The following is a 26,515-nucleotide window of genomic DNA, read 5'->3' on the forward strand; positions in this document are numbered from 1 at the left end:
TAAATGAGTATAGTCAAGTAGGAAAGTACGGGTCTGAGAATTGGCTCAGGAAGTGCTGGTTCTAGTCATCTGCCTTGCGCTGAATGGGCTGTATATACTGACCATGGCCCAGTCAAGTCCACAAGTTCCCTTGTTTCCATATGAATAGAATGAAGATGTGTACAGTTAGTCCATTCAGCTTCAGCGGGAGCTTGAGAGCAGCTTGTGTCTCCAAGACCCACCAGGCTGAGTAACTCATCCACACAGTTCTAAGGAAAACAGCATCGTGTTCCCAAAGAAATTCTGGACTAAGTTGTTCTCAAATACAGAAACTATGATCTCAAGTCTCTGGGATTAGAGCTAAGGCAAAAAAAGTTATAAGAAAGTAATAATTTTACTCTAGGTCTTTATGACTTAACAGTGGTTAGATTTAAGATCTATTTAAAGAGGAAAATGTCGCTTGGAAGCTGACATATTTCAGCTGCAAAAGCAGAAAAATGATGATTTTCTACGGCACTGTTTTGGCCTCCAGGCAGGTGGGACTCCAGATAAAGTCTGTCAAATCTGCACCAACTGTATTTTTTTTACATGAAAATGGATACATCAGGCTGCCAGGCATTTGCCATTATATCCTTGACACTTTTTCTGGTTCTGGAATTTCCAAGAACTATAAAATTAGCACTTGACTGTCTACAATAACACCTTCAGAAGGTCGTGCTGGATGTGGGAAACACAAGCCTCTAGAGCCCTTTACTACAAGATATTGATAGATGTTCTTAAACCTGGACCAGTCTGAATCAGTGTCTCCTGTACCCAACTGATATCAAGACTCTGATAAGTTGTAATTCCTGAGTCCTAAAGACCTTCTCAGTCTGAGGAAACTTCATGGAGTGAGCCTTGTGGCTGGCTGGCAGCAAGCAGTCTAGTAGGCCTTTCCCTGAATGCCCAGATCTCAGAACAACTTCTACCACACGAGTATTATTAGCAAAACCAATTCCTTTGGGGAATTTTCTCAGTTTCACCCAGCAGAACTGGATTTTCAAACTAATGTTCCTGGCTCTTCATTAGTTAATAAATTAATATATAACAGGAGTTGAAGAACATTCTGGGGGAGAGTTATCCAGAATCGCTTTCTCATATCTCATGTTTCCACGGTGGTGGTGGTGGTGGTGGTGTCTCCTGCATAGCCTGTGAGGTGAAGCATTCCTTCACTCCTCTCTTTCAGGCTCTATTGTCAGGACCTGGAATGTCTCTTTCCCAAGCACCCGCTGACAGCCCTTGCCAGTCCATTTATACCCTGTGTCTCAGGGAGGGAGCCCTGCACATGCTGCCCACTGAGTTCTTCAAAACAAAAATCTCCTTCGTCCTTCCTGAGAAGCCAACATCACTGGAATGTTTTAGATTATACCTAAATTCCTTTTATAATTGGAAAATAAAATAAAACAATCAACTGGCAATTTATTCAATCAATTGAAAACTTATCAGTTAGGACAAAAAAAGGGGGGAATGTAGACTCCCTAGAAGAATATAGCCCTGGTTTAAATCCCACTTCTACCACTTAATAACATTCAACTAGTCATTTACTCCTTTTAAGCCAGGATCTCATCATCTATAAAATGATCGTTCTTCACAGATTTGTTTGAAGATTGAAGGAGATAATGCATATAAAGTTCTATCCAAAGTATTTGACACAGAGCAGACATCTGTCAAATATTGAGTATGATTTCAACAGTACAGCCACTGCCAATCCTCCGCACATCCTGTGGTCAGGTCCGTAGCTAGACTGAGAGACACGGAGAGCAGATGTTGCCTGTCAGTTTTGACCAAATGTCCGGAAACATGTTCAGCTGCAGATGCTGGAGACAATTCCAAGCAGACTGGGAGAAAGTGTGGTATCTTCTGTTAGACCCAGGACTCCAACTAGATTAAACGCTGACTTTATGCACCTGATTTAAAGTTTATGGTAGTAAGATCAAATTTCCAGGAAACATATTATATCTCCATATTTTTCAGAGATTGACTAACGTTTTCTCATTCCGAGATTAGTTTTATTAGACATCAAACTACATGAAAAGCTCAGCATTTTTTAAAGATTTCTTTGACAGAGAGAGCACAAGCAGGGGGAGTAGCAGAGGGAGAGGGAGAGGAGAAGCAGACTCCCCACTGAGCAGGGCGCCTGACATAGGGCTCAACTCCAGGACCCTGAGATCCCGGGACCTGAGCCAAAGACAGACACTTAACTGACTGAGCCACCTAGGCTCCCGGAAAAGCTCAGTATAATATGCAGTTACAGTGTTTCTTGTCAGCACTTTCCTTCCGAAAGATCTAGTGAGAGTTTAATTTTTTTTTTTTTTTTTTTTTTTTAATCAGAACTGTCACCTGGGAAAAGATCGCTCCTGGTGGCCAGGTTAACTGAACAGGAAGTGCTATAGGGATTGTTATTAAAAGAGAAATGCCTGATGGGGTGCCTGAGAAGCTCAGTGGGTTAAGCCTCTGCCTTCAGCTCAGGTCATGATCTCGGGGTCCTGGGATTGAGCCCCGCATCGGGCTCTCTGCTCAGCAGGGAGCCTGCTTCCCCACCACTCTCTCTCTCTGCCTGCCTCTCTGCTTACTTGTGATCTCTGTCTGTCAAATAAATAAAGTATTTAAAAAGAGAGAGAGAAAAATGCCTGATTCTGTTAGTGAGCTGTGCTTTCCCTCCTAAATACACTGAGTAGGTTTGAGCCAAGTATGGTTTGTGATAATCTCATTTATTTAATTAAACCAAAAAGACCCTCTGATGGGAGTAACAAAGACTACCTCCATGTTACTTCTGCAATAAAATCCAAACTCCTTGTCTAGCTACAAAGCCTCCCCTAGTTGGATTCCTGCTCATCTCCTGGACTTCCTGATGATGATTTTCTCCTTTTCTACAAAACTTGGCCACACTGGCCTCCCTTTTATAAATACACTGGCTTCCCTTTTATCTCTGAAACAGGCCAAGTGCCTTCCCATCCTTAAAGTCATTGTAATTGCTGTTCCCTAAGGCTTTAATGCTTGTCCACCTAATCTTTACAAGGCTCATCCTTCTTACCTTTCAAATCATCTCTTCACAAAGCCCTTCCCAACCATTTCGTATCTTATCAGTCTATTTTAGTTATCTGCATAGAACTTACCATTATGTCATTATTTCTTCTTTACTGTTCGTTTATGTTTCTGTGTCCCTTTACTAGAATATAAGCTCCACGAGAACAGGGACCTTATCTTATTTGCTTTTGTAACCCCATTGCTAGCAAACACTAAATAAAAAATATACAGGAAAGAGGAAAGAGAAGGTGGGAAGGAGGGAGTTAAGGAGAGAGAAAGGGAATTTGAATTAAAGACACAGACTCTAATTTATTGCCCTGGCAGTTTGTGGTGTTTCGCTCCCCTAAATAAATATCCAGCAATAGGTGAACATGGAGCAAGCATATATGACAATCCTTGGTTGTCCTAATGAATGGAATCACATAAGACAGTGAATGAACTCCTGTCTCTCTCTCCACAAACCTGTTTGTCCCATTGAATTCTCTATCTCGGCTAATTTTACAAGCAAGACAGCTCATGTCAGATGAGAAGCTCCACTGACCGCTCCTCCCAGCCCCTTCTCCCTTCTCAGACCATCGTTCATTTAGTTGTTCAGGCCAGAAACACAGGAATCACCCCTGAGTTCTTTCTTTTCACACAATTAATTTATCAGTAATTATTCAGGGTTCTTTCTTCAAAATGTGATCTGACTCTGATCACCTCCACTCTTTTTTTCTTTTTTCTTTTTCGTTTTTTTTTTTTTTTTTTTTTCTCTCTCTCTTTCTTTTTTAAAGCTCCACACTGGGTGTAGAGCCAAATGTGTGGCTTGAACTCACAACCCTGATATCAAGACATGAGCTGAGGTCAAGAGTCAGCTGCTTTACCGACTAAGCCACACAGGTACCCCACCTTGATGTTTTAAATAGCCTCCTAGCTGGATTCCCTACTTCCTTTCTTGGTCCATTAAAGTCACTACTTCCCATAGTAGTAAATACAGATCAATTAACCTCATCTCTTTACACAAAACCACAAAAGGTTTTCCTGTGATACTTGGATTCATCTAAATGCCTTACCAAGTCTAGAATGCTCTGAAAATTTGGCCCCTGACCCATCTCTGAAACATCCTGCTCTGGGCACAGCATCATTCCTGTATTCTGGAACACACCCTGCTCCTGTCAGTTTTTCGGGGTTTTTTAATAAGATTTTATTTATTTATTTGACAAAGAGAGAGAGATCACAAGTAGGCAGAGAGGGAGAGGGGGAAGCAGGCTCCCCACTGACATAGCCCCTGATGTGGGGCTCCATCCCAGGACTCTGAGATCATGACCTGAGCTGAAGGCAGAGCTTTAACCCACTGAGCCACCCAGGTACCCCCTCCTGTCTGCTTTTTAACTGACATCCCATTTGTCTGGGAACTTGAAGTCCTGACTTTCACTTGCTCACTCCCTTTATTCATCAGTCTGCTTAAAGGCTCTCTGGAGTGATGTGCTTGGTGATTACAATCCCAGAAGGGTCCACCTGTCAATCTCTGTCTCCTTACTCTGTTTCTTAATCTTCTCTTTTCTTGAAATTCCATTATGTAGTGTATCTGCCTCCTCTCTTTTGGTTTCACAAGGCAGGGCTGTGATCTAGAACACCTCTTATCTCTAGCACCCAGGACAGAACCTGCCAGAGAGAGAGTGTTCAATTAATGTTAGCTGGATAAGTAAGTGAGTCCCTAATTCCTCCCTTTCATTAACCTTGTACATCTGATCTTATCACAAGGGTGTGTCAGTGCTATCTCCAAAAATTCAGTTGTCCACTTCTTGCCATATGCCCTTGTGGACAGCACCAGTCTAAGGGCAACACCATCCCCTACTTGGATGATGGCAGGATCTTATGTCTTTTGTTTTGTTTTTTAAAGATTTTATCTATTTATCTGATACAGCAGAAAGAGAGACAGCAAGAGACAAAATACAAGGGAGGATGGGGGTTTGGAAAAGGGAGAAGCAGGCTTCCCGCTGAGCAGGGAGCCTGATGAGGGACTCGATCCCAAAACCCCAGGATCATGACCTGAGCTGATGGCAGACGCTTAACGACTGAACCACCCAGGTGCCCCTAGGATCTTCTGTCTTGACTTGCTTTCCACCCCTACCAGCTTCTCATTCATGCTCCACAGAGAGGAGAAAAAAATCCACACTCCACCTTTGGTACAAGGCAACAGAGTCCTACAGCATTCTGTCTGCTCTCTCCCACCTCACTTGGAAGAATTCTCTCCCCATCATTCTCACTAATCTGGACACACTGGCCTTCTTTCCTTTTTCTTCAAATGTGTTGAACTCTAACCTAACTCAGGGAACTCCTTTACACTTTCCCTCTGCCTGGAACATTCTTCCCCTAGGTCTTTGAATGTCTGGCTTCCTCTTACTCTTCAAGTCTTTGCAGAAACAATCCCTCCAGAGAGATACACTCTGATCACTCTTTTTTTTTTTTTTTTTAAGATTTTATTTTTTTATCTGACAGAGAAAGATCACAAGTAGGCAGAGAGGCAGGCAGAGAGAGAGAGAGGAGGAAGCAGGCTCCCTGCTGAGCAGAGAGCTTGATGCGGGACTCGATCCCAGGACCCTGACATCATGACCTGAGCCGAGGGCAGAGGCTTAACCCACTGAGCCACCCAGGCACCGTCTGGCCACTCTTCGAAATAAATATTCCTCTTCCCTCTAAGTACATTATAAAATTACCTGGTTTATTTCCCACATGAAATTTATTGTACTTAATTATTTTTATTTTTTTATAAACATATTTTTATAAAGGACTAGTATCCAGAATCTATGAAATTTATTGTAATTCAAAATTTATTTTGCAATGGAATGGAGATTAAGAGTGTGGCCTTTAGAACATGGGTTCAAATCCCAGCTCCAACTCCACGTCCTAGCTGTGCAACCTTGGGTTAGACACATAACATTCCTATGCCTTCCTTTACCTATCTGTAAAACTGATTAATACTACCTCTATAATACTTTATAGGGTTGTTGTAAGAATTAAATGTTAATAGGCGCAAAGTTTATTGAATAGTGCCTTGTTCTCAGTGAGTGCTCTGTTAGCTGTTACTTCCTTTTTTTTTTTTATAAATTTTTTATTTTTATAAACATATATTTTTAGTCCCCAGGGGTACAGGTCTGTGAATCACCAGGTTTACATGCCTCACAGCACTCACCAAAGCACACACCCTCCCCAATGTCCATAATCCCACCCCCTTCTCCCAAATCCCCTCCCCCCAGCAACCCTCAGTTTGTTTTGTGATATTAAGAGTCACTTATGGTTTGTCTCCCTCCCAATCCCATCTTGTTTCATCTATTCTTCTCCTACCCACTTAAGCCCCCATGTTGCATCACCACTTCCTCATATCAGGGAGATCATATGATAGTTGTCTTTCTCTGCTTGACTTATTTCGCTAAGCATGATACGCTCTAGTTCCATCCATGTTGTCGCAAATGGCAAGATTTCTGTTACTTCTATCTCATTTGTTTGTTGGAAGTCCCTTATCTCCACTGTTACTATAAACAACTTAGGGCAAGAACCATATCTTGCTGACCATTGAATTCCTAGCACCAAGCATAGTTTCTGGCATGTAGGAAGTATTCAGGAAATATTGGTTAAACTAATGAGTTGCAAAAGATTCTTTCATAACTTGGAAAAAAAAAAAAACAGGTGTATAAACTCACTTCCTGTTGTTTGAATAACGCCTTGGTCTTAACTTCTTGTCCTCCTGCCTGGCTGGCTATGTGATATAGCACTACAGACAGCAATGCTTCTCCTCTTTCCTCTCCCTCTCCTCCTCCCTCTTCTCTCTTTTTTTTTCCTTTCTAGCACATCCCTTGGTCTGAAGAAAGGGTACATATTTTTTGGTGGGGAGCCAGGCACTAGACCCAGTATCACCCCAACTGATCCTGCTTCTCTTCTGCACGTACACAATGTCCGTTGTGGGTCCTCCCCAGGCGGAGGTCCTGGATTTTGATCTCCTGGCAGAGGTGAGCGTCACAGCAGGGAGCAAATGGGACATCTGGAGAAGCCAGCTGTTTTGGTCACATCAACCTTCTTCCCCAAACTCCAGCAGTCCCCATTTCCCCAAACCTAATCCCCGTCCTGGTCTACACTGTACCAGTTCACATCTGTTTCGTCTCCGTAACCACTTTCTCTTTTGGTTGCTCATCTCCTCACTCATAATTCACCATTCATTCATTCAGTCTTTACTGAGTGCTTCCCATGGGCCAAGCCCTACATTAGGTGGAGCCCTAGGCCGACCTAGGTGACCTTCCCCATCCTGAAAACCTTCTTCTCCTGGACACCACCATGGAGCCAGAGATGCGGCTGAGTTCAGTCTCTGATGACGCTAGAGTGAAGATTCCAAACACCCAGTCCACTGTCCATGGCTCTCCTGATATATGGCCTGAAAACATTCAGTGAACCCTCTCCTCCCTAGTCAGGATTCCCACCTGCTTAGACCCAGATTCCCAACTGATGCCTTTCCTGGGATTTACTTCAAACGAGCCCTCATATATTCTTTGGCCCAGAGGAAAGGTGAATGAAAGCAATCTTTCCCTGAGGCTTTTTCTCAGACCTACCTGGCCTTTGGAAGACCAAAATTAGAAATTGCATGGTACACCTTCCCCAGTCAGAGGCAGTCCCATAGCAGCTGCCTTACTGGTTCCAGGAAACAAAGAGGCAAGATTTGCCCCTGCCTTCCCTAGTAGCACTGCCATAAACAGCAGTTCTTTGATCTGAACAGCTCCCCTCACTGAGGTGAGAGAGGGAAGAGGTGGTAAAGGCGAGCTCGAAGCATCCTGCTTTACCTAGAGATTAAGACCCAAAGCAGTGGGAAAATGTTGCCCCCAAAGCTCATTTCATCTTTGATGCATGCGGACCGCTGACAGGTAAGACAGGTTGGTGCAAGTGTCCTGGGTCCTGGGTGGAGACAGTATCTCTCCAAGTTCCTAAAAGAACCCCCAGCCCTGAGTCTCATGTTTAAGCACACACCATGACCACTTTTACCACAGCAGTCCCCTCCCTCAAAGCCCATTTTCTTCCCTGGACAGCAATAGGAGGTTAATGTTTGTGTTTATATCTCTATTCTGAGATCAGCCTTTAGCAGACCATGTTCTGTATGGAGGCTTGAACGCATATACAGAGCTGGGTCATGTCAGGGTGTATTTAAGTACAAATATGCCCTGTTTTCTTGTGCATTTTCTCCGGAATATTTATTCCTGTGGGTGAGGCCTGGTTTGCTCACTTGATTCATGAATTGTATCACTTTTACCCTGGAAGTACTCGGATCATAGGAAGCACCCCTGAGTGCAAACAAGACTTTAGTCTGAGAGGCCGAGAGCACCTCCCAGGTGTTGAACACAGCTTGCCTCAGCACTTTTGCTCCTCCTACCTCTTCTCCTAGGATGCTCTCTCCCTTCTCCTATCACATGTCTGGCCACTTCGTTCTTACCAATTTTAAGATTTCGGCTTGGAGCGCGGACTCAGGAAGCCTTCCCTGTCTCCCCAGACAAGATCGGGCCCCTGTGTTTCTCCCCAGCTCCCGCTCTTTGCAGCACCTTTCACGGCTTGTTTTCTGTATAATAAGGAGTCTTCACATACGATTTGAAGGCTCTGTGCCCCCAGACCATCACCTCCTGAAGGAGGATCATGTCTCTGTGTCACATTGCCTCTCTAACTGCAAGCACAGTGCTGAGCACCGGGTGAGTACTCTGTTTCTGAGCTGGCAGCTGCAAGAAAGATGACATCCAGGACAAATTGTGTCCATCAGGGACAGTAATTTTGTAACCTTGGTGAGATTAGGGTATCTTAGAACTCAGCCTGAATTCTTGAGGCTCCCTATCTACTCATGAATCAACCTCCAATCCAAAAAGTGAGAGGCACCTGTGGGATAGTCTTCAGGGGTGATAGAAAGAACCAACCATGCTTACTTTGCAGGGCAAGTTCCAAGAACAGAGTACAGGGTGGGAGCTCCTACAGGATACAAGATCTGGGGGACCTCAGGAAGGACACAAGGGGACCTGCGGGTCTCAGCTCACCCTCCTTTGTTCTCCATGAATCTTTGAATCTCAAACCTTTGAGCTTTCCCTCCCACCCATGCAGACCCAGCTCTCATTACTGTCTTTCTCCCATACTGTCCCCTCCCCTCCCCCCAGCCCACAAAGAATTGGGACTCAGGCTGCAGCACACACTGGAGATTGGATGTAATTGCATCTCAAGATAGGCATAAGCAGAGCTCAGACTGGGGTCCCAAGATGGTACAGTGGCAGGGGTGGTTGGTTCACTCACAGCACCCCCACCCTGTTTCTGGCTCTCATTCTTCCTCATTGACTCTGGAACAACATTGATTCCGCAGTAAAGGGCATCATAGTGGATTTGGTTCATAGTGTGCAGCTGCATTCAAGAACGGGGGAGTTAGGGTAGTGGGATACGGGGAAAGAGCACAGAGGAAAAGATATGGTTTTAACAACAAGGGCTCCTATGCCTGCCTCAGCTTCTCCACAGCAGCATCCACATCACCCCCAGTGGCTATGAGGGCCTGGAGATTGGCTTCGGGATTCAGAAAGCCCATTGCCCGCAGTTGTTCTAGCTGCACCCGGAAGTGAGTCTCGGGCTGCAGCTGCTGGGGATTGGCACTAGCTAGAGCTTGCAACATCTGGAGGAGAGGGATGGAATGGAGGCCCAGCTCTGCAGAGACCTGTGCTGGGGGAACCTCGGAAGCTGGGGCTTGAGAGGGATCCTCCTGCATAAGGGTGCCCTCTCTAGACTCTGTACTGCCTGCCATACTTCCCAGGCCTGCCAGGCAAGGCATGAACCAGAGCAGGAGGCGAGGTGCTTCAGTAGCCAGGATCTGCAGACCCTGCTCAATCTGGAGCAGGGCTTGCATGGCGCGAGGGTTTGTCAAGGCTGCCTGAAGGTGCAGGAGCAGTGGCAGCTGCCGGCGCATCTCATCCTGCAACTGTGAGACCTGGCTCATGCTGGGAGGCCTCAGAGATCTTGGATAAGGTGGTGGGGGGAGCCAGGCATGCTCAGGCATCCCAGGGGAAGCTGCCATGGGGGAAGGTGGTGGAGGAACAAATGGCAACCTGTTGGCCGAATGCCCTAGCCCTAAAATAAGGTCAGGCATGTTAGTGGTATGACCAGTGGAGCCGTTCCCTGCACCGCCTTGGCCTCCATCTTGTCCAGCACTCCTCTCTGGGGGATATCTCAGGAAGGATGGGCAAGAGGACTTTCCCTTGATGGCTACTGACTCTTTGGGGAGAGGCTGGCCTGACTCACATTCCTGGGAGGAAGACGAAGTTGGGGGGATTCGATTTCCTGGTTGTGGTGGTTCTTGGTTTGGATTGAGGGTGGATGCAGTCCCTTGCAGATAGGTTCCCAGGGACTGGGGGGTCTCATGTAATTGCTGAAGATAGTCATAGAGCCCTATATTACCCAGAATGTTGGGAACCCTATTTCTAGTTTCGGATCCATCCTGGTCCCCAGGATGCCTGCCTCGCCGGCCACCCGAGCCTCCATACGTGGAAGCCCAGGGGTTGGGGAGAGGGTCACGATTCTCTGTCCTCGAAGGTTGGCTGCTGCTGCTGGTGGCATTAGCAGTAGTGGTGGTAGCAAAGGGATTGCCACCGAACTGCTCCTGCACTGCGTTAAGCATTGGGTCCATAATATCTGTGTACATGGTACGAAGCACATTGTAGCCCCCAGGGATGCTCTCCAGGTTACTGAGCGCCCGGTCCTGGCTGCGCATCATCTCTTGCATCATGGCTGGGTTGCGTAGGAACTCCAGCGTCTGGCGCATGATTTCAGGGTTGTTGAGAATATGCCCGATCTCGGGGTTGTGCTGCATCAGCTGCTGCATATGGGGGTTGTCAAGAACCAGCTGGCGCATCAAGCCTGTGTTGGATAACAGACCCTGGATGAAAGGGTCATCAATGATCTGAGCCACAAACTCAGGTACAGAGACGTGCTGCCACATCAGTGAGCTGGGCTGGTCAGAGAAACTACCCGAGGTCAGGCCTAGTCCACTGAGGCCTGTGAGAAGACTTAAACTAAAGGTGGGTGGCCCATCTGCTGGGTAAATGGAGCTTGGCTGAGGGAATGAGCCAGGGCTGGGGGCTGGCGCAGGGACTGAAGCCGCTGGACACTCGGTGCCCATGGTGCGGCGTTGCATCTTGATGACCAGGTGAACGGTGAGGCCATCTCGAACTCCACACTGTGCCAATGAGTCGGGGTCCTTGAGGATTTTGCCAGCGAAGATTAGGACCAGCTGATCAGGGTGGGCCTTAAAGCGCTGGGATATCTCTTCCTTCAGCTGCTGGATGGTGCAAGTGTCTGTAACTGAGAAATCCTCCTTGTCCTTGGGCGTCTTCACTGTCACCTTGATGAGGTGGGGATCCTGGATCGGTGCTGGGCTGCCCTGTGGCAGGGCCTCTCCACTTTTGGCCATGGTGGGCAGCAGGAGGCCCAGGTCTGTGGGGACACAGCTGGGGGATGGGGATGGGGTACCAAGATCATCCTTTGGGGCAGTGGCCAAAGTAGGAGTGTGGGAAGAGGGCCTGGGGTCTCAGGGCAGGGGCACAGGGAGTCTGCATGGAAGGGGCAATAAGGGTCTCGGGATGGGATGCTTGTGGAGATTTATGGGTCTGAGAGGTGTCAGGTCGGGAGAGGGAGACTGGATGACCCGAGAAAGAGGTCTATGGTTGGTGAGTGAAGGGCAAAGGTGGGAAGAAGGGTTTGGGTTGGGGCATACATACCAGTCAGCTGTGACCCCGTCCTTCCTCTTATACAGGGCTCCAAACCGCCCTCATCTTGCTAACAGCCACCCCTGAAGCCTTCTGGGCCGGAACACCATCAGGTCAACTCTGTGACCTCAGCACTGACATCACAGCCTTACACAATGGATTCTTGAGACCTCTCCAAGGTGCTCTGTATCCCTAGGAACTCTGCCACCCCTCACTTTACCTCTTCTATTTCCTTTATCTTGATGCCTTCTTCACAGTGAGGGACCTAGGCTGACCCTTCCATCACAGGCCAAGAGGCCTACTTCCTCACACCTGTGTGGGCTGTGTAGAGACTCAGCCTTGGATTGTGCAATTAGGAAAGGCTTAGCCGGCATGTCCCTGTGAAGACCCAAATTCAGCTATACCCTGAATTGTTCTTCTTCCTGGCATTCTATGTTTCTATCTTCTCTCTGATTCAACATTAACCATGAATTTTTTATGTATCTTCAGCATATTGACTTTTTGATGGGCAAGATCGAGAGTATGACAGATGGACCAAAAATGACACACAGTTTTTAGTTTACTTTTTAAAACTATTATTGTTGTTCCCCAGAAGAACTCAAAGAATAGATTGGCTACTTACTGAGATTAAAAAAAAAAAAAAAAAAAGGGATAAAGTTGTGTGTGTGTGTGCGTGTCCGTGTGTGTGTGTTTTTAAGATTTTATTTATTTATTCATGAGAGAGAGAGAGGGAGGCAGGAGAAGGAGACTCCCCAGGGGCCTGATGTGGGACTCGATCCCAGAAACCTGAGATCATGACCTGAGCCAAAAGCAGACACTCAACCAACTGAGCCACCCAGGTGTCCCGGGGAATAAAGTTTTAAACAGAAAACCCAGAGTTCAGAGTTACATACATTTGAGATATTTATCTTATACCCAAATGGACATGAAGGGAGGGAGTTCACTATTGTGAGTCTGCAACTCATCAGCATTGACAGAGTATTTAGAATCATAAGATTAATGGGTATAGTAACAGGATAAAGGTATATAAAGACTAAGGCATGGGCTCTACATATTTACAAATCTGGACTATTAGATGTGTTCCACAAAGGGAATGGAGGAGAAATAAAACATTAAGCCAAAAAAAGTAGTGAGGGGGAGAACAAAGCAAATGAATAGTTTCAGAAAGGAGAGATTAACTGATGGTGTTGGATGATGCTGGTAGGTCAGGAAGATAAAGGCTGAGAACCAACCACTGGGCTGGACAAGAGAATGGGGACCATGATGAGCCCAGGCGTGGAAGAGAGAAGGGGCCAGAAATCTGGCTGGAGTGGGTTGAAAAGCAAGTGGGTTGGAAATGAAGTGGATTCAATCAGAGTATTGTACCTAAGAGAAAGGTTATGGTGGCTGTGTGGAAATAGAGAAAAAGATAGAGATGCTTTCGTTTTGTTTTTTCTTAAGCTGAGACTATTTACATCACGCTTTTATTCTGATGGGAAAAATACGATGAGGAAGGATAAAAGATGCAGAAGGGAGAGAAAATAATTGTAAGACTAATCTATTGAGTAGGTGAATTGGAGAGATTGGGATCAGTGCCCAAGTGGAGAGCTTGATATTGGTCCACAGACAATTTATTCATAACAAGATGGAGCACAGAGTGTGCAGGCTCAGTGGACAGCCAGATTTCAGTTATGGCAAAAGGTGGGGATCATATAGAGGAAATGTTATAGATAAAGTAGGGTTTTGCTGTTGCAAATTATGCGTTCTAAATGGTAGGTGGAAAAGTTCAGTGAATTGATGACCAGTAGAAAATTGGGTCACATGAGGGATTTTCAGAGCATATTGGGATAAGAATTAGAAAGTTGACACAATAGAGCTTGGGCTTTTCAGGTAACCTGATGCAAGCAGGGTACAAAGATTAACTATATTAATTGATTGGATAAGGGGTACATGGGTGGTTCAGTCAGTTAAATATCTGACCCTTGGTTTTCACTCAGGTCATGACCTCAGGGTCCTGGAATCAAGCCCCACTTTGAGCCCTGAGTGGAGCAGCAATTTGATTCCACGCTCAGTAGGGAGTCTGCTTGGGATTCTCTCTTTCCCTCTCCATCTGCCCTCCTCCTGCTTGAGCTCTGTAAATAAATAAATAAATAAATAAAATATTTTTTGAAAAGATGAATTGATTGGATAGCGGCATCTTAATGGGAAGGTAGAAAATCCATTTTGCTATAATTTGTTCTTAAGACCTTTCTACTAGTTTGAGGAGGGAGGGGGAGTCTGGCAGTAGATCTGCAGGAGCAATTGGAGTTTTGTGGACTTCCCTTCAGTCTTTCTGATGGCAGCATCAGGGCTGGAAGAAGGTAGTGTGTGAGAAGCACATGGGATTTCTTTGGGTACCCTTTGCAGACCAGATCTGAACCTGCATCACCACCTCCACTGCTCCAGATACCACCATCTCCCACCCGCTCCACTGCAAGAGCTACCTCACATTAGTGTGCCCGCTCACAGCTCTACCTCTAGCACAGTCTTTCCCCACTTGGCAACCAGACCCACACACTGAAACACCTGCATTATTTGCTCGAAATCCCTCAGGGATTTTCCACTGCATTCATAGTAAACTCCAGAGTCCTCACCAGACCCACCAAATTCTTTCTGATGTCCTCTTTTTCCTCCCATTGTTCAGTTCACTTGACTCCAGCTACAATATCTCCTTGTTATTCTTCAAACACATCAAGAATATTCCCACCTCACACTTTTGCTCCTAGGTAGCCTTCTTTGCCTGGAACATACTTCTCCCAAGGGAGTGCGTGTTCAGTTCTCCCAATTTCTTCTGGTTTCTGATCAATTATTGCCTTTCTGGAGAAGCCGTCCTGGATTACCCTGTATGTAGAAGAACTTATCCTGCTTCATTTTTCCTCATAGCCCTTATGCATAGGTTAAGTAGGAAACAATCTTCTCCCCACAAAAGTAAACTCTTAAATAAAGGAACTTTATTTGGTCACTGTTATTTCTTCAATGCCTAAAACAATATTTGATTTATGAAATTATTTGTCTTATTTGACTTTATTTGGTCACTACTATTTCATCAACACCTAAAATAATATTTGACTTCTGTGATTGTTTACATACCTATTGGCTGGGCTGCTCTTGAGGAGGCAGGAAGAGGAAGGGATGGAGTCCTGGCTGACTACATAGAACACAAGCTACAGACATTAGATACACTGAAGGACGTGTATTCTTGGAAGTGGCCATGCCCCCAGATGCCCGAGTTTTGGTGACGGGAATATGCAGGATATGCAGGATAGGCAACTATATCTCTCTGTACTAAAGAGAGAATAGTAACAGTCCAGCAAAGTCCTACAACTATGACAATGGCAGTTAGTAAGAGATTCCTAAAGAGTACAAATACTTAGCTAGACCTGGCTGAAAGGTGGACTTTTCCTATTCTGGCCCACCAGGCCATTCTTCTTCCAGTTCCAAACTTGAGTAATTTGGACTTGGGCAGTTGAGGAAGTCTTTGTGACTACATATGTATCTATAGTAAATTTCCCTTTTGTATGAGTATGTTATGACTTTCTTCCCCTACACATGGGTCTATATACATGTTGTTAGGTATGCTGTGCATGCCTATGGCCATGTGTGCAGTGTGTTGAATGTATGTGGCTGTATCTGTGACTTTTTGGCTATGTGACCTTGTGTATGTGTGCACAGCATATGCATGTCCTTGGGTATGTGAGCATGGTTTGTGGTTCCATGTATGCAACTATGATTCTCTATCTCTAGAATAATATATGCATGTGATGTGTGTCTATGCTCATGTATTTATTAAAGGTGAGACAGGGATATCACACACAGTTCCCTTTTTTTGTAAAAGAAACAAAGCCAAACCTCAGATGAGGGCATGTGGGAGTAGCCATTTTATTGACAGATCTTCTACCCATGGCCAATGGTATGTTATTCAGTGGAGAAAGCTTTGTTTGGTTTCTTCTCTTTCAGGACTTCTGCTGGATGGAAGCATCAGAAGGGGTAGAAGAGGCAGATGATGTGGTCAACTGGGTCAGCAGGCAAGTAACTAGCAAATGCGGAGGCATGGTGGTTAGAATCCTTGGGCTCTCTTGAGTTTGCGAATAGCAGCACTGGTGTCCCCCTCAGTAGCAATAAGTGCCTGAAGATTGGCATGGGGGTTTCCAAATCCCATGGCCTTTAGAGATTCCATCTGCTGACTGAAACGAATCTCAGGGGCTTGTGGAAGGTGGGAAGGGTCTCCAGCTAAGGACTGTAGCCTCTGCAGAACTGTTCCAGATTTATGGCAGCATTCAGGATCTTTGGGTTCAGCAATATCTGGCACATCCCAGGCCCAGGGCACTGTGTCAGGGTAGCTGCAGCTTGGTGCAGGAAGCCAACCCAGGCCCCATAGGTAGGGTGCAACCCAGGATAGAAGAACAGGAGCCTCTGTGGCCAAGAGCTGCAGACCCTGCTCAATTTGCAATATTGCTTGTGATGCTTTGGGGTTGGCTAGGGCTGTAATCATGTCAGAAAGCTGTGTCTGCTGCTGGAATATGGGCAGCTTCTGCCTACACTGTTCATTCAGCTGGGGCATACTTATGAACAGCATCATCTGGGCTGCCAAGTACGGGTTGTTTAAAAGCAACTGCATCATGCTTCCTGTGATCTGGGAGCTGGTCTGCTCATCTGAAGGCTGGAGATAATCCTCTAATTTCCGGTCAGAGCTATTTAGAGGGATGGTGGCATCTTTATCTTCTGCCTGAGGCTGCTGGGTGAGCTCTATGCTAGGTAAGGCTGGTATCCCAGCCGGCTGCTGAATGGGACAGTTAGGACTCTGGCCCTTGCTGGAGATAGTTGTGGCGTAGGCACTGGGAGTATGGTTCACCCTGTTAGGGCTACCATTGGCTGAGGTGATGGAAGATAAACCACAAGAACTAGTGTAGATGACTCGGGTTGTAGGGAGCTGTGGGACCTGGTCCCGCCGTTCCTGCGGTGGTGCTGGAGATGGAGGTGAGGATTGAACTTGTTCCAAAACTTGTCCTCCCAGGAGAGCTCTGAAGGGATTGTCCCCAAAAGGATCTTGTGAGCTGTTGAGCATTTGGTCATTGCAATCCACATAAGTCTGACCCAGGGCATTGTCCCCACCTGGCCTTGTCTCTAAGCCCGAGTGTGACTGTGGATTCAGTGGATACTCAGGATTCTGTTCAGGTTGCTGGATCTGCATTATCTCTTGAATCACGGCAAGGTTTCTGGCCAGTTCCAGAGTCTGCCATAAGATCTCAGAATTGTCAAGGATGTGGGAGACTTCTGGATTCTGCTGCATCAGTTGTTGCATGTCTGGGTGTTCTGAGATGAACTGCCTCATGAAGTCTGTGTTAGACAGAAGCTGCTGGACACTAGGATTCTGTAGCATCTGGGCTATGTACTCTGGACTACCTATTTCTAGGTCCTGGCTCTGCACTTTGGGTGCATCAGGTTCCACAAGGAGGGATGATTCCACTGTGGTGTGACTCACACTGGCAGGTTGGTATACCCCGTTGCTGTTTCCTTCGGTGTTTCTATCCTGGTGGCTGGGCTCTTTGGTCCGCAGGTTCTGGGAGGAATGGGCTAGGGATCTGGAGCTGCATTTGGACTTTATGACCAAGTGAATGGTGTGGCCATCTAGGATGCCCCTCTGGCTCAGTGTATCGTGGTCCTTAAGAAGGCGGCCCATGAAGACCAGCACAAGTTGGTCCACCTGGCACTTGAAGTGAGCAGATAGCTTCTCCTTGAATTGCCTCACTGAGGTATCATCTGCTATCATAAAGTCTTCCTGCTTGCCTGCTGTCTTCACTATCACTCGGATGACACTTGAAGAGATGTTCTTGTCTGCAGACAAACCTGAAGGATGCCCACTCTGGGCCATCCTGGGTGTTCGTGGGATGACATGCGGCATGACCTCAGTGGGAGGGCCAGTGGTGAGCAGGATGAAGCCGGGCCAGAAGGGGTGAGGGGAAACGAATGTTTCTGCTGGCCTTTGTCTCAGGTGTCGTGTTCTTAGCCCAAAGGCTAGTTTCCTTGTTGCCCAAAGAGGGAAGAGTGACCAGGCTGGGCCCAGGTATTTTGCGATGTTATACCCCCCACCCCAGCTCTCCAGATGTGGCCTAGCTGAGGCCTGTCCGTGGCTACTGACTCATAGTTGGTACTAGGTGGGCTTAGTAAAGATGACTCCACCCAGGGCTGCCCCTCCCTTCTGCCCCACCCACCAACACCATAACCTCTTCAAAAAAGGGATATTGTGATGTCAACTCTAGTCTCACAGTCTGCCAGCACCAGCTGGGGAAGGGAGACATATTTGTGTGAGTGCATGTGTGGGGGTGGGTCACCACATCTCCATAATAAAGTAAAACGAGCTCATTCTCCAGAGATGGACCACAAAGTTCACAGGATGGAACTATTAATAAATAAATAAATAAGGATGGGGGGTTGCACCTGAGTGGATCAGTGGGTTCAACTTCTGCCTTTTGCTCAGGTCATGATCCCAGAGTCCTGGGATTGAACCCCTGTTCAGCGGCGAGTCTCCTTCTCCCTCTCCCTCTGCCTGCTGCTCCATTGGCTTCTGCTCTCCCTCTCTCTGTATCTGATAAATTTTAAAAATTTTAAAAATCTTAAAAAAAAAAAAGGCCAGATTTTTTTTTGTAGGTATAAAATGTTTATTGAAATGAGATATACTAATACACATATACTTAATTAGACCAAATACATATATTTTTTCTATTATCAAATAATCTATCATGACTAAATGTCATTTATTCCAAGCTCACAAGTTTGATTTAATTTGGTCAGTCACTCATTATATTTACCATATTCAGAACAAGGCTGAATAAAGGCCAGATTTTTTTTATGTGAGATGTGTGGCTTGTCTGTGGTGCTATGTGTGGGTCCCCGTTGGGATGGCAGGCTTATTATTGAAAGCTGTGTTTGTCGAAGCCACAGATAAAACTGCATACCAGTAAAAATGGAATCTCTCCTATAAAAAGGATCTTATTACTTTTGTTAGAGAACTCAAAAAATGGAGGCCTTACAAAGGAAAGGAGAGCAAGGACAAAGTTCACAAGTGGAAGAGGAGATCATGGTTTTCTGTGGCTCTAGGTTTAGCGATACTGGATTTCATTGAGTGTGCTCTCATGTAGAGAAAGCTTTCCACTATCCTAAAAGCAGGAGCAAGGCTAGCTTGGGAGGCTCCCTGAGGGGCATGGCAAATTGAAGGTGAGTGAATCCTTCCTCGCAAAATATTTTTTATTCACCTGTCACTTGGTCTTGCTACATGTCATTTTAGTAGAACTTTTAGAAAGATTTGACTCAGTGTCTTAGCCCAATCTTCAGGGCCCACCTTTGTGTCATAGAATTAGGGGGAGAGATGTCTGTAAATCAAGAGATGATAGTGGAGGTGATTGATGGTAAAATTCCTACCAGGACAGGTTTAGGCAACTAAAACAGATTCTCAGTTCCATGCAGGTTTGGAGGATAGTGCTTGGTCTATATTTGGGCAGCAGATGAATATGCCCTTAGTGAATATGTTAAAATGTGTATTTATGTCTATGTAGATGGAAATATTCTACATATAAGGAACAACCCATAAGTCTGATTGGATGCATATTTGTGAATGTATGTATACGGGGAAGTATAAGCATGAGACATTGTGCAGGAAGTATTCTGGTATCCTCTGGGCGACTGTGAAGACTTTGGGGTCTGGAATCCAACTCCATGGAAGGCAGTTGCATGGTGGGGGATCTATAAGTAATAGAAGTGAAGTGTCTGGGCCTCTGTGTTCTCTGTGTGTTGAAGATGAACGAAGCTATTACAGACAGTTGGCCAGGGGACTTTGTGTGTCACACTGAAAGATTCTCTACTGAGAATGTCTAGACCACCAGCTCAGTCCATATCAGACCTTCCTCATGTTTAGCCATTAGCTGCTTACCTCTTAGAATGAGACTCAGGCCTAAGTACTTCTCTCAAATGCACTCAAAGTGAGATTGATTAAGAACAGGGAAACATTGATTTTCACACCAAGACCCTGCCTCTCTTCATCCCAGGTACCCTGCAGGAGGCTAAGGATAAGAAAAGGGACTTCTATATCCCATTCTAATGTCAGTTGCCCTGGGTCTCTGCACTGGGATCAGAGGCTCTCAACCTAAGATTTACTAACTAAGCCTAGTTCTTGGAATTTTATAACTGTCAGAGCTGGATTCCCAGTTTTCAAAACACAGAATAGATTTAAAAATTAGAGTGAAGCTTCTACAATTCTAGGATTCTAGAAAAGAGGTGTTTGTTAGTGTTACTGTTAGCATTTGTTTCCCAATCAAATCTATCTAGGCCATTACTGAAAAGAACTTTAATATGAAGACTGAGTTATCAGTTTTACAGAATTATCAATTATAAAGATTATCAATGATAAAGATATAATCAACTTTTCTCATTCAGTAAGAGTGATGGCCATTTTGGGGGGGGGGGGTGGGATTCATCTAGATATGAGGATGACATGATTCTCCCAGTATTCTTCCCCAGGGGTCTCAGTGCCTGGATGTTTTCTTGGGTGTGACAGGATGTGATCAGGAAGAAGCCAAGAGAGCTTTCAAGCTGGTCGTTTTGATTGCTTGTGCTTCAGGGTCAGGAAGCTGAGGTCATAGTTGATCAGGTAGCCATCATTATAGACATAGAGCTTGTGATCCAAGGGGGAGTAATTGATGCCATGAAGTGTTTCCAGCATCTTATCCAACACGATGCTGAGATGGCGTTCCCGCCCCGTGGTGGTATCGAAAGCATAGAAGATCTCCTCTTGGCGGGTACTCAGTGGGCGTAAGGCATAAAGCACTCCACAGGCCATGAAGGCTCCTGACATGGCTGGCTTGTACTGGCTGGTGCGCCAGGTTTTCTCCACTTCTAAGGTGCTGGTATTGAGACGACTCACAACCAGGTTTCCCTTGCTCTCCTCAGTGGCATAGAGTACCCACAGCCCCTTCTCATCACCAGCAAAATCTATGTCTTTCCAGGGCACACCAGCATAGGAGAAGCGGTTGTTGTAGGTGGCACTGGGCAATGTGCGTTGCAGCACCAGAGTGTTGGAGGAGAGATTCACCTTGGCAATGTCACGTGTGCCATAGTAGTTGAAGTACATGAAGTTCTCATACACAGTATTACCACTGCCATCACCATAGCCCATTTTCCTCTCCACAAAGTCCTTCATCAGTACCAGGTCATCATAGGACTTGTACAGCCGGTAGTAGTCAAAGTACCTAGGCCAAACCCCACACCAGAATCATCAGGGTTCACAGTGCTAATAAAAATGATCAGGATAGTGTTCTAATTAATAGTGGAAGTTTTGGAATCAAACAGAACTGATTTGTAATCTCTCTTCTTTTTCTTACAATATACTGGGACCAAAAACAACTGTTAAAAAAAAATGAGTAACAGAAATAACATTGACCTCAAACTCAGCGATGCCTCATGGACACTGTGACTGCATTATCTCATTTAATTATAGAGAAAGCACCAGAACTTCAGTTGTATTCCCATGGACTAGGACACTGGGCCTGAGAAAGACTAAGTAATTTGCTCAAAGTCACTCAGCCCATAACTAAAATCCGTAAAAATAATAACAAAATAATCTATTTCATTGATATTGGGATTGACCTAAATAATGCTAATAAACCAATTAGTAGAATATTTATCTCAACGTAAGCAATTATCAAGGGATAGCTATTATTATTTTCTTCTTAATGGAGACTCTTTTGTAGCTCGACTCCACTGCCTTCCATCTGCCCTGAGACACCAGTGCCCTGGAGCAGGACATAGTTCTGGAACTGGATTTGGGAGACCTATGTTCATAAGGTCACTTTGGAAAGTTCTTTAAATTATCCCTGAATTCTGAGTGTTGTCTTTGCTTGACTTTGGGCAATAAATTCTGCCTTACCCAAAGAGATTCTGAGATGATTTAAAATGCAAAGTCATGTTAATGCCTTTACCTTGTACGAAGCACCTATAGGAATTGGAAACAATGTTATCAGTAACAGTAATCCAAGGTGAGCTTCCACTGAGGCTCTTTGAAGTGACAGGTTCAAGCCATGTTCATCCTATCCTACCATAATCTCCTACTCAGTTGTATCTTTCTCATACTCCTGTATGGACTGACTTTAAATACCCTGTTTGTATATTGTACCTAGCTGCCTAGCCAGGCTGCCAGGTTATTGAAGGGCTCATTCATCATCATCTCATGGATTCAGTTAGGCTTCTTCCTGATCACATCTTGTCACACCTAACAACCACATCATGGATTCCTGTCATCTAAGAGAACATGTATGAGCACAGACTATGCTGTTCACATTTTTCTATGGATTCTCACATGATAATATCATAATTTAACTATCCTCACTTTCCAAAGGGCTAGAATGGATCTGAGACATTAAAGCATTTTACAAGCTCACTTAGCTTAGGTACTGAGATTCAAACTCAGCTTTGAGTCCATGTCATAAGTAGGTTCAAGTTCATCCTTTAAACTTCTTCTAAGAAGCAGCTAGGATTCTGAGGGCCAGGTGGAGAAGAGTTTGCTCTTTATATGAAATCATGCAATATGTAGAACCAGTCTGGATTACAATCAGACTAAAAATTTCAGACACATAGATTTATGAAGGAGCTCAGGGCCATCTGAGTCATCCTTAATCCTGACAGGAGCTCTAGGAGGTGACTTGTCAGGCCTCGGCTAAATTTGTCCAGGGGCATACCTAAAATGGATAGAGGAAGCTCTGCTGGGGCCACAAAGAAACCTGTCACGGTAGGATAGGGAACATTTGGAATGAACCTGGTTGCAAAAGAGAAACCATCCTTAACTCACCTGTCCTCTGAACCCAGAGGAGCCACCCAGTAGAGGGAAGAGTCTAGATTGGGTGCTGCATCTCGACCCCAAACACCTGCCTTGTGGGAGAAGCCTCTCCAATTGACTTGTACCACAAGAGGTCTGCTAACTTTCTGGAGGCCTGCGTGGGCACAAGAACCTGGAAAAGAGAGCAGGCAAAGTACAAACTAGGAGTGCAGCACACAACCCACAGGGAGAGGAAAATGAAAGTGTAAAAGCCAGTGTGCATTTCAGTGTGTATCCTTCTGCCAGAGGGCATGCACAGGTATGTAAGAAGGTCTGACCTTGCACAAATAGAGGATAATGCTCACGTGTGATTATAGGTGTGTATATATATATATATATATATATATATATATATATATATATCTGTGTATACTACTATGTCTATATGTGAGAGTGTACCTATCTCAGTCTGCATCCCTTAGTGATGCACCATGCAAGGAAACAAAAGACCTTTGCTGCTCAACCCTCAGTACCCCATAGCCAACCCTCCATTCTCAAACCCTGTCTTTGGGGAGATGAGATCTTAAGAAATTCAGGCTGAGACCTCACCAGGGGGCACAGGTGGATCAGAGGCCTCTTGACACTTCTCCCTCTCACAATCACTGAGCCGACCCTCGAGGATATCCAGCTCTTGGCGGTAAGCACGGAGGCTGCGCTGGTCAGAGTCAGCCAGCAGCTTGAGTGTGAGGCTGGCATTAGCCACCTATGGAAATGAGATGCCAAGGATATGGGTCATGGACTGTTCCTAAGGACCGAAGTGAGGCTCCCATATTGCTCAACTCCATGTCTTTTTTCCCCAGAAATAAGTGATTTTCATCAAATTTATAAGATTAAATAAGGCAGGGGACTATGGAGGGGAGAGGTATTCTCTAATCTATGCACATACCTGGCTCTGGAGTTGAGAGAGGAGGTCCTCAGCCTCATTACCTCCATCCTTGGCCATAAGCTGGGTCACCAACTCCCGTGCTCCCTCAAGTTCCAGGTGCAGTAGGCTATAGGTTGGGGCCTCCTAGGAGGAAGCAAGGGCAATGGGATTCACAGGCTTCAGGGCATGGTTCATTTCCAGAACCTGGTTATCCTGACCTTCAATGGTGTGAGAGTACTCACTGACCTGGGTGCAGGGGAATGGACAGGCAGGACCCCCAAACCCCCATACCTGTGTCTCTTTCTTCCATTCACATGCCCCCCAGTGCCACACAGCCAACAAAATACTCTCATATCCATCACTTTCATTTGTTCCCTTAATAGCCCTTGAGGTGAGGATTAGTATCTCCATCTCACAGCTGAGGACATGGTGTCCCTCTTTTCACCTCAGGAAAAGTCACTATTTCCCCCATATGCCCAGCTTCTCTTTCTTCTTTCCTGATTACAGCCACACTCTCAGGAGTGTCTTAGTAAGTGAATGAATGGACAGATTCCTAGCTTCCAAGTCCTCTCCCATCAGCCTTCCCCAGGACACAATGAGTGCCCATTCCAAAAAGCAGCTGCCCACACCACATGGAGGATGCCACATTTCCATTCACTCAACCTACTTAAAGCATTGACTCCAAGCTCACCAACCTGGCCCAAAAGTCTATCTAGATATCAGCTCCAACTCTTTTCTGTCTCCTGCACTGGCCATCCCACTTTTGTCTTCTTTTGCTATACCCTCTTCTCATCTCCTACTGCACCTGTATCCATGAATTGGCCTCTTATTGGAGGAAGCACATCCTACACGAGCCTCTCTGTACTATGACTGCCACTGAGAATCCTAAGAACGATACCTAATTTTTCCTTCATACTCAGGATTCATTTCAAAGATGAGGGCTATGCTTCCTTTAGCCATTTCTCTACCAGTCCTGCTCCTCCTCCTGCTGGATCCAGGAGAGAATGTGTTCATGTAACTGCCAGCCCCTGCCCACAGCTCCAGCTCTTACCCTGGATAACTCCTTATCATACTTGTCCATGAGCTCCTGCGTTATACTCTGCAGCTGCTCCAGCTGATTCAGGGGAATGAGGTTGTTGGGCAGATGAACTACACAATGGCACAGGCCATCCTCATCCACAGAACCTGGCACAATTTTCACCAGCTGCAAAAGCAAGTCCATGGGCACATTAAGTGTAATGAAACATGGGGCACAATGTGCTGTTTAGGAACATGAACCAGAAGGGTTGTCTCTACTGTGGGGTATCTAAGAAGAGATCTCTTTGTACAGGAGGTTGTTCATGACTGTTTGAGTCTCCTTATGCCATGAGTTGCAGTGACCCTTCCCTTGACTTCCCAGAACTTCACCCATCACCCTTCCAGTTCCTCAAGGTGGGCCGTCCTCACCCTACCTCATGCTCTGGCTGGTTCTTGTCACAGTTCACAGAACAGGGAGCAGACTCTTCCTTGAGGCTCTGTGGGAAAGAAGGAAGCTGATTTGAAAACAAGTCCAAGTCTTAAGGGACCGGTTTAGGGGCTCCAGTACCTCTGCTCTGGAGACTCAGTAGATCCCCACAAGTTCATTTTGTGAACTTGTGAACGGCAGGAACAGAGTTCCAAGTTGTCAAAGAAGGGAGATAAATGTTCACAGTACATGAGGCATCAGAGTCCAGACTGATATTTAGCGCTCACAAGAACTAGAATTTTTTCTTTTTTTTTTTTAGATGAAAACTAGAGGTTCTGAGAATTAAAAACAAGCAGCAAAACAAAATAAAAACAAAAACAAATACAAAAAACCCAAAAAACAAAAAAAAAAAAAAAAAAAACTCAACTGGGGTTTCCTTACAGATTCTTCAAGAATCAAGATGTGTGGCCCCTGTCCTTCTCTGAATAGTCCCTCATATAGCCTACTCTGGCCCTGGGAGTTAATTTAGCTATGTCCTCAGTCTGCAACTCCAGCCCAGTGGTTTAGCTTTTGGGGATGATGGAACAAAGGACACATGCCTAAAATAGCCCAGGCTGGCCTCCTTCAGGTCCAGCATCCTTCAGACAGGAAAAGGGTGGCAGGTTTTTGCAGAAGTGAGGCCCATAGAAGAGCAGGGTGGACAGAGCAGAAATCCTCCTTTCTCATCTTCATACTTGTTTTTCCTCTCTCACCCTAAGCCTACCCAAGCCCAGCAACAATCAGAACAGACTTGGTGTCTCATCCTCCTCCCCAAAAGCCAGAGCTGTACCTGAGGCTGTCCTGGGAGCACCAGGAGCAGCAGCAGTAAGGGTATCTGGAGGGCCAGCGTGGGCTTCATCTTGCTTCTGCTGTGGGAGGGGAGCAACACCTTTGAGTTCCCCAAGGCTTTTATCTCTGGTCTGAGTGAATGGTCTCAGCAGGAGAGATATAGATTTCAACATCTGAAAGGACTAGTCACCTGAGAAGGGTTGGGAAGGACAGGGTGGGGCATGGGAAAAAGAGGACTGTGACACGCTTGTGCTTCCATAGATGGGTTAGAAATTGCTTTTTTTTTTTTTTTTTTTTTACATAAACAGGGTTTCTCTCCTCTGTCCTTGTCCTGCTGGGCCTTCCTGTCTAAACAGAATAAGGCAAACCTGAGACAAGCTGTGGGGGCCTTGGGATGGGTCCCTTTCAGAAGGGTTTATGGTCTTTTTCTCAACTTTAAATGAGAAATACTCCAGAGGAATATGTAGCTGTCCATCTCCAGGACAGAAACCATTTACTTAACCGAGGGCCCCTGGATGAGGGCCAAACTGTATACCTGGGGGGACTGCTTCAGTAGCCTTGTGCTGGCCTGCTCTGCAGTGTGCCCTCTGCACACTTAGAATTCTGTCCCCTTCACTGTTCTAAGCACTCTAAACATTTCTTTCCCACCTCACTATTCAAATGGATCTGCTAATTAGACCTCTTGATTCCACGAGCCTCCACTGCCT

At 45.7% G+C, this 26,515-nt stretch overlaps 3 protein-coding genes across 3 annotated transcripts; all 3 read right to left on the bottom strand.

Annotated features, from left to right (window-relative positions):
- Nucleotides 1–9,227: 9,227 nt before the first annotated feature.
- Nucleotides 9,228–12,423, bottom strand: LOC131808378 (ubiquilin-3-like). The gene is made up of 2 exons (XM_059134356.1): nucleotides 11,802–12,423; nucleotides 9,228–11,531 (listed from the first exon to the last, which is right to left on the bottom strand). Exon 2 carries the CDS (start codon nucleotides 11,492–11,494, stop codon nucleotides 9,527–9,529), a length of 1,968 nt encoding a protein of 655 aa, XP_058990339.1. The 5' UTR covers nucleotides 11,495–11,531; nucleotides 11,802–12,423; the 3' UTR covers nucleotides 9,228–9,526.
- Nucleotides 12,424–15,670: 3,247 nt separating this feature from the next.
- On the bottom strand, nucleotides 15,671–18,404 carry UBQLNL (ubiquilin like). Its single transcript, XM_059134358.1, has one exon. It carries the CDS (start codon nucleotides 17,707–17,709, stop codon nucleotides 15,865–15,867), a length of 1,845 nt encoding a protein of 614 aa, XP_058990341.1. The 5' UTR covers nucleotides 17,710–18,404; the 3' UTR covers nucleotides 15,671–15,864.
- Nucleotides 18,405–20,133: 1,729 nt separating this feature from the next.
- On the bottom strand, nucleotides 20,134–25,968 carry LOC131808399 (olfactomedin-4-like). Its single transcript, XM_059134362.1, has 7 exons — nucleotides 25,810–25,968; nucleotides 24,988–25,050; nucleotides 24,588–24,740; nucleotides 23,558–23,680; nucleotides 23,221–23,374; nucleotides 22,645–22,804; nucleotides 20,134–21,049 (listed from the first exon to the last, which is right to left on the bottom strand). The coding sequence occupies exons 1-7, from the start codon at nucleotides 25,876–25,878 to the stop codon at nucleotides 20,389–20,391; spliced, it is 1,383 nt and encodes a 460-aa protein (XP_058990345.1). The 5' UTR covers nucleotides 25,879–25,968; the 3' UTR covers nucleotides 20,134–20,388.
- Between the last annotated feature and the right edge of the window lie 547 nt (nucleotides 25,969–26,515).

The sequence above is a fragment of the Mustela lutreola genome, chromosome 1 (genome assembly GCF_030435805.1).
Source record: "Mustela lutreola isolate mMusLut2 chromosome 1, mMusLut2.pri, whole genome shotgun sequence".
NCBI lineage: Eukaryota > Metazoa > Chordata > Mammalia > Carnivora > Mustelidae > Mustela > Mustela lutreola.

Coding starts and splice junctions, on each gene's coding strand:
- LOC131808399 (XM_059134362.1), bottom strand. CDS start 25,878: ATGAAGCCCACGCTGGCCCTCCAGATACCCTTACTGCTGCTGCTCCTG. Junction 24,741..24,987: donor AGAACCAGCCAGAGCATGAG/GTAGGGTGAGGA, acceptor TTGCTTTTGCAG/CTGGTGAAAATTGTGCCAGG. Junction 22,805..23,220: donor TGATCCACCTGTGCCCCCTG/GTGAGGTCTCAG, acceptor TCTCTTTTCCAG/GTTCTTGTGCCCACGCAGGC.
- UBQLNL (XM_059134358.1), bottom strand. CDS start 17,709: ATGCCGCATGTCATCCCACGAACACCCAGGATGGCCCAGAGTGGGCAT.
- LOC131808378 (XM_059134356.1), bottom strand. CDS start 11,494: ATGGCCAAAAGTGGAGAGGCCCTGCCACAGGGCAGCCCAGCACCGATC.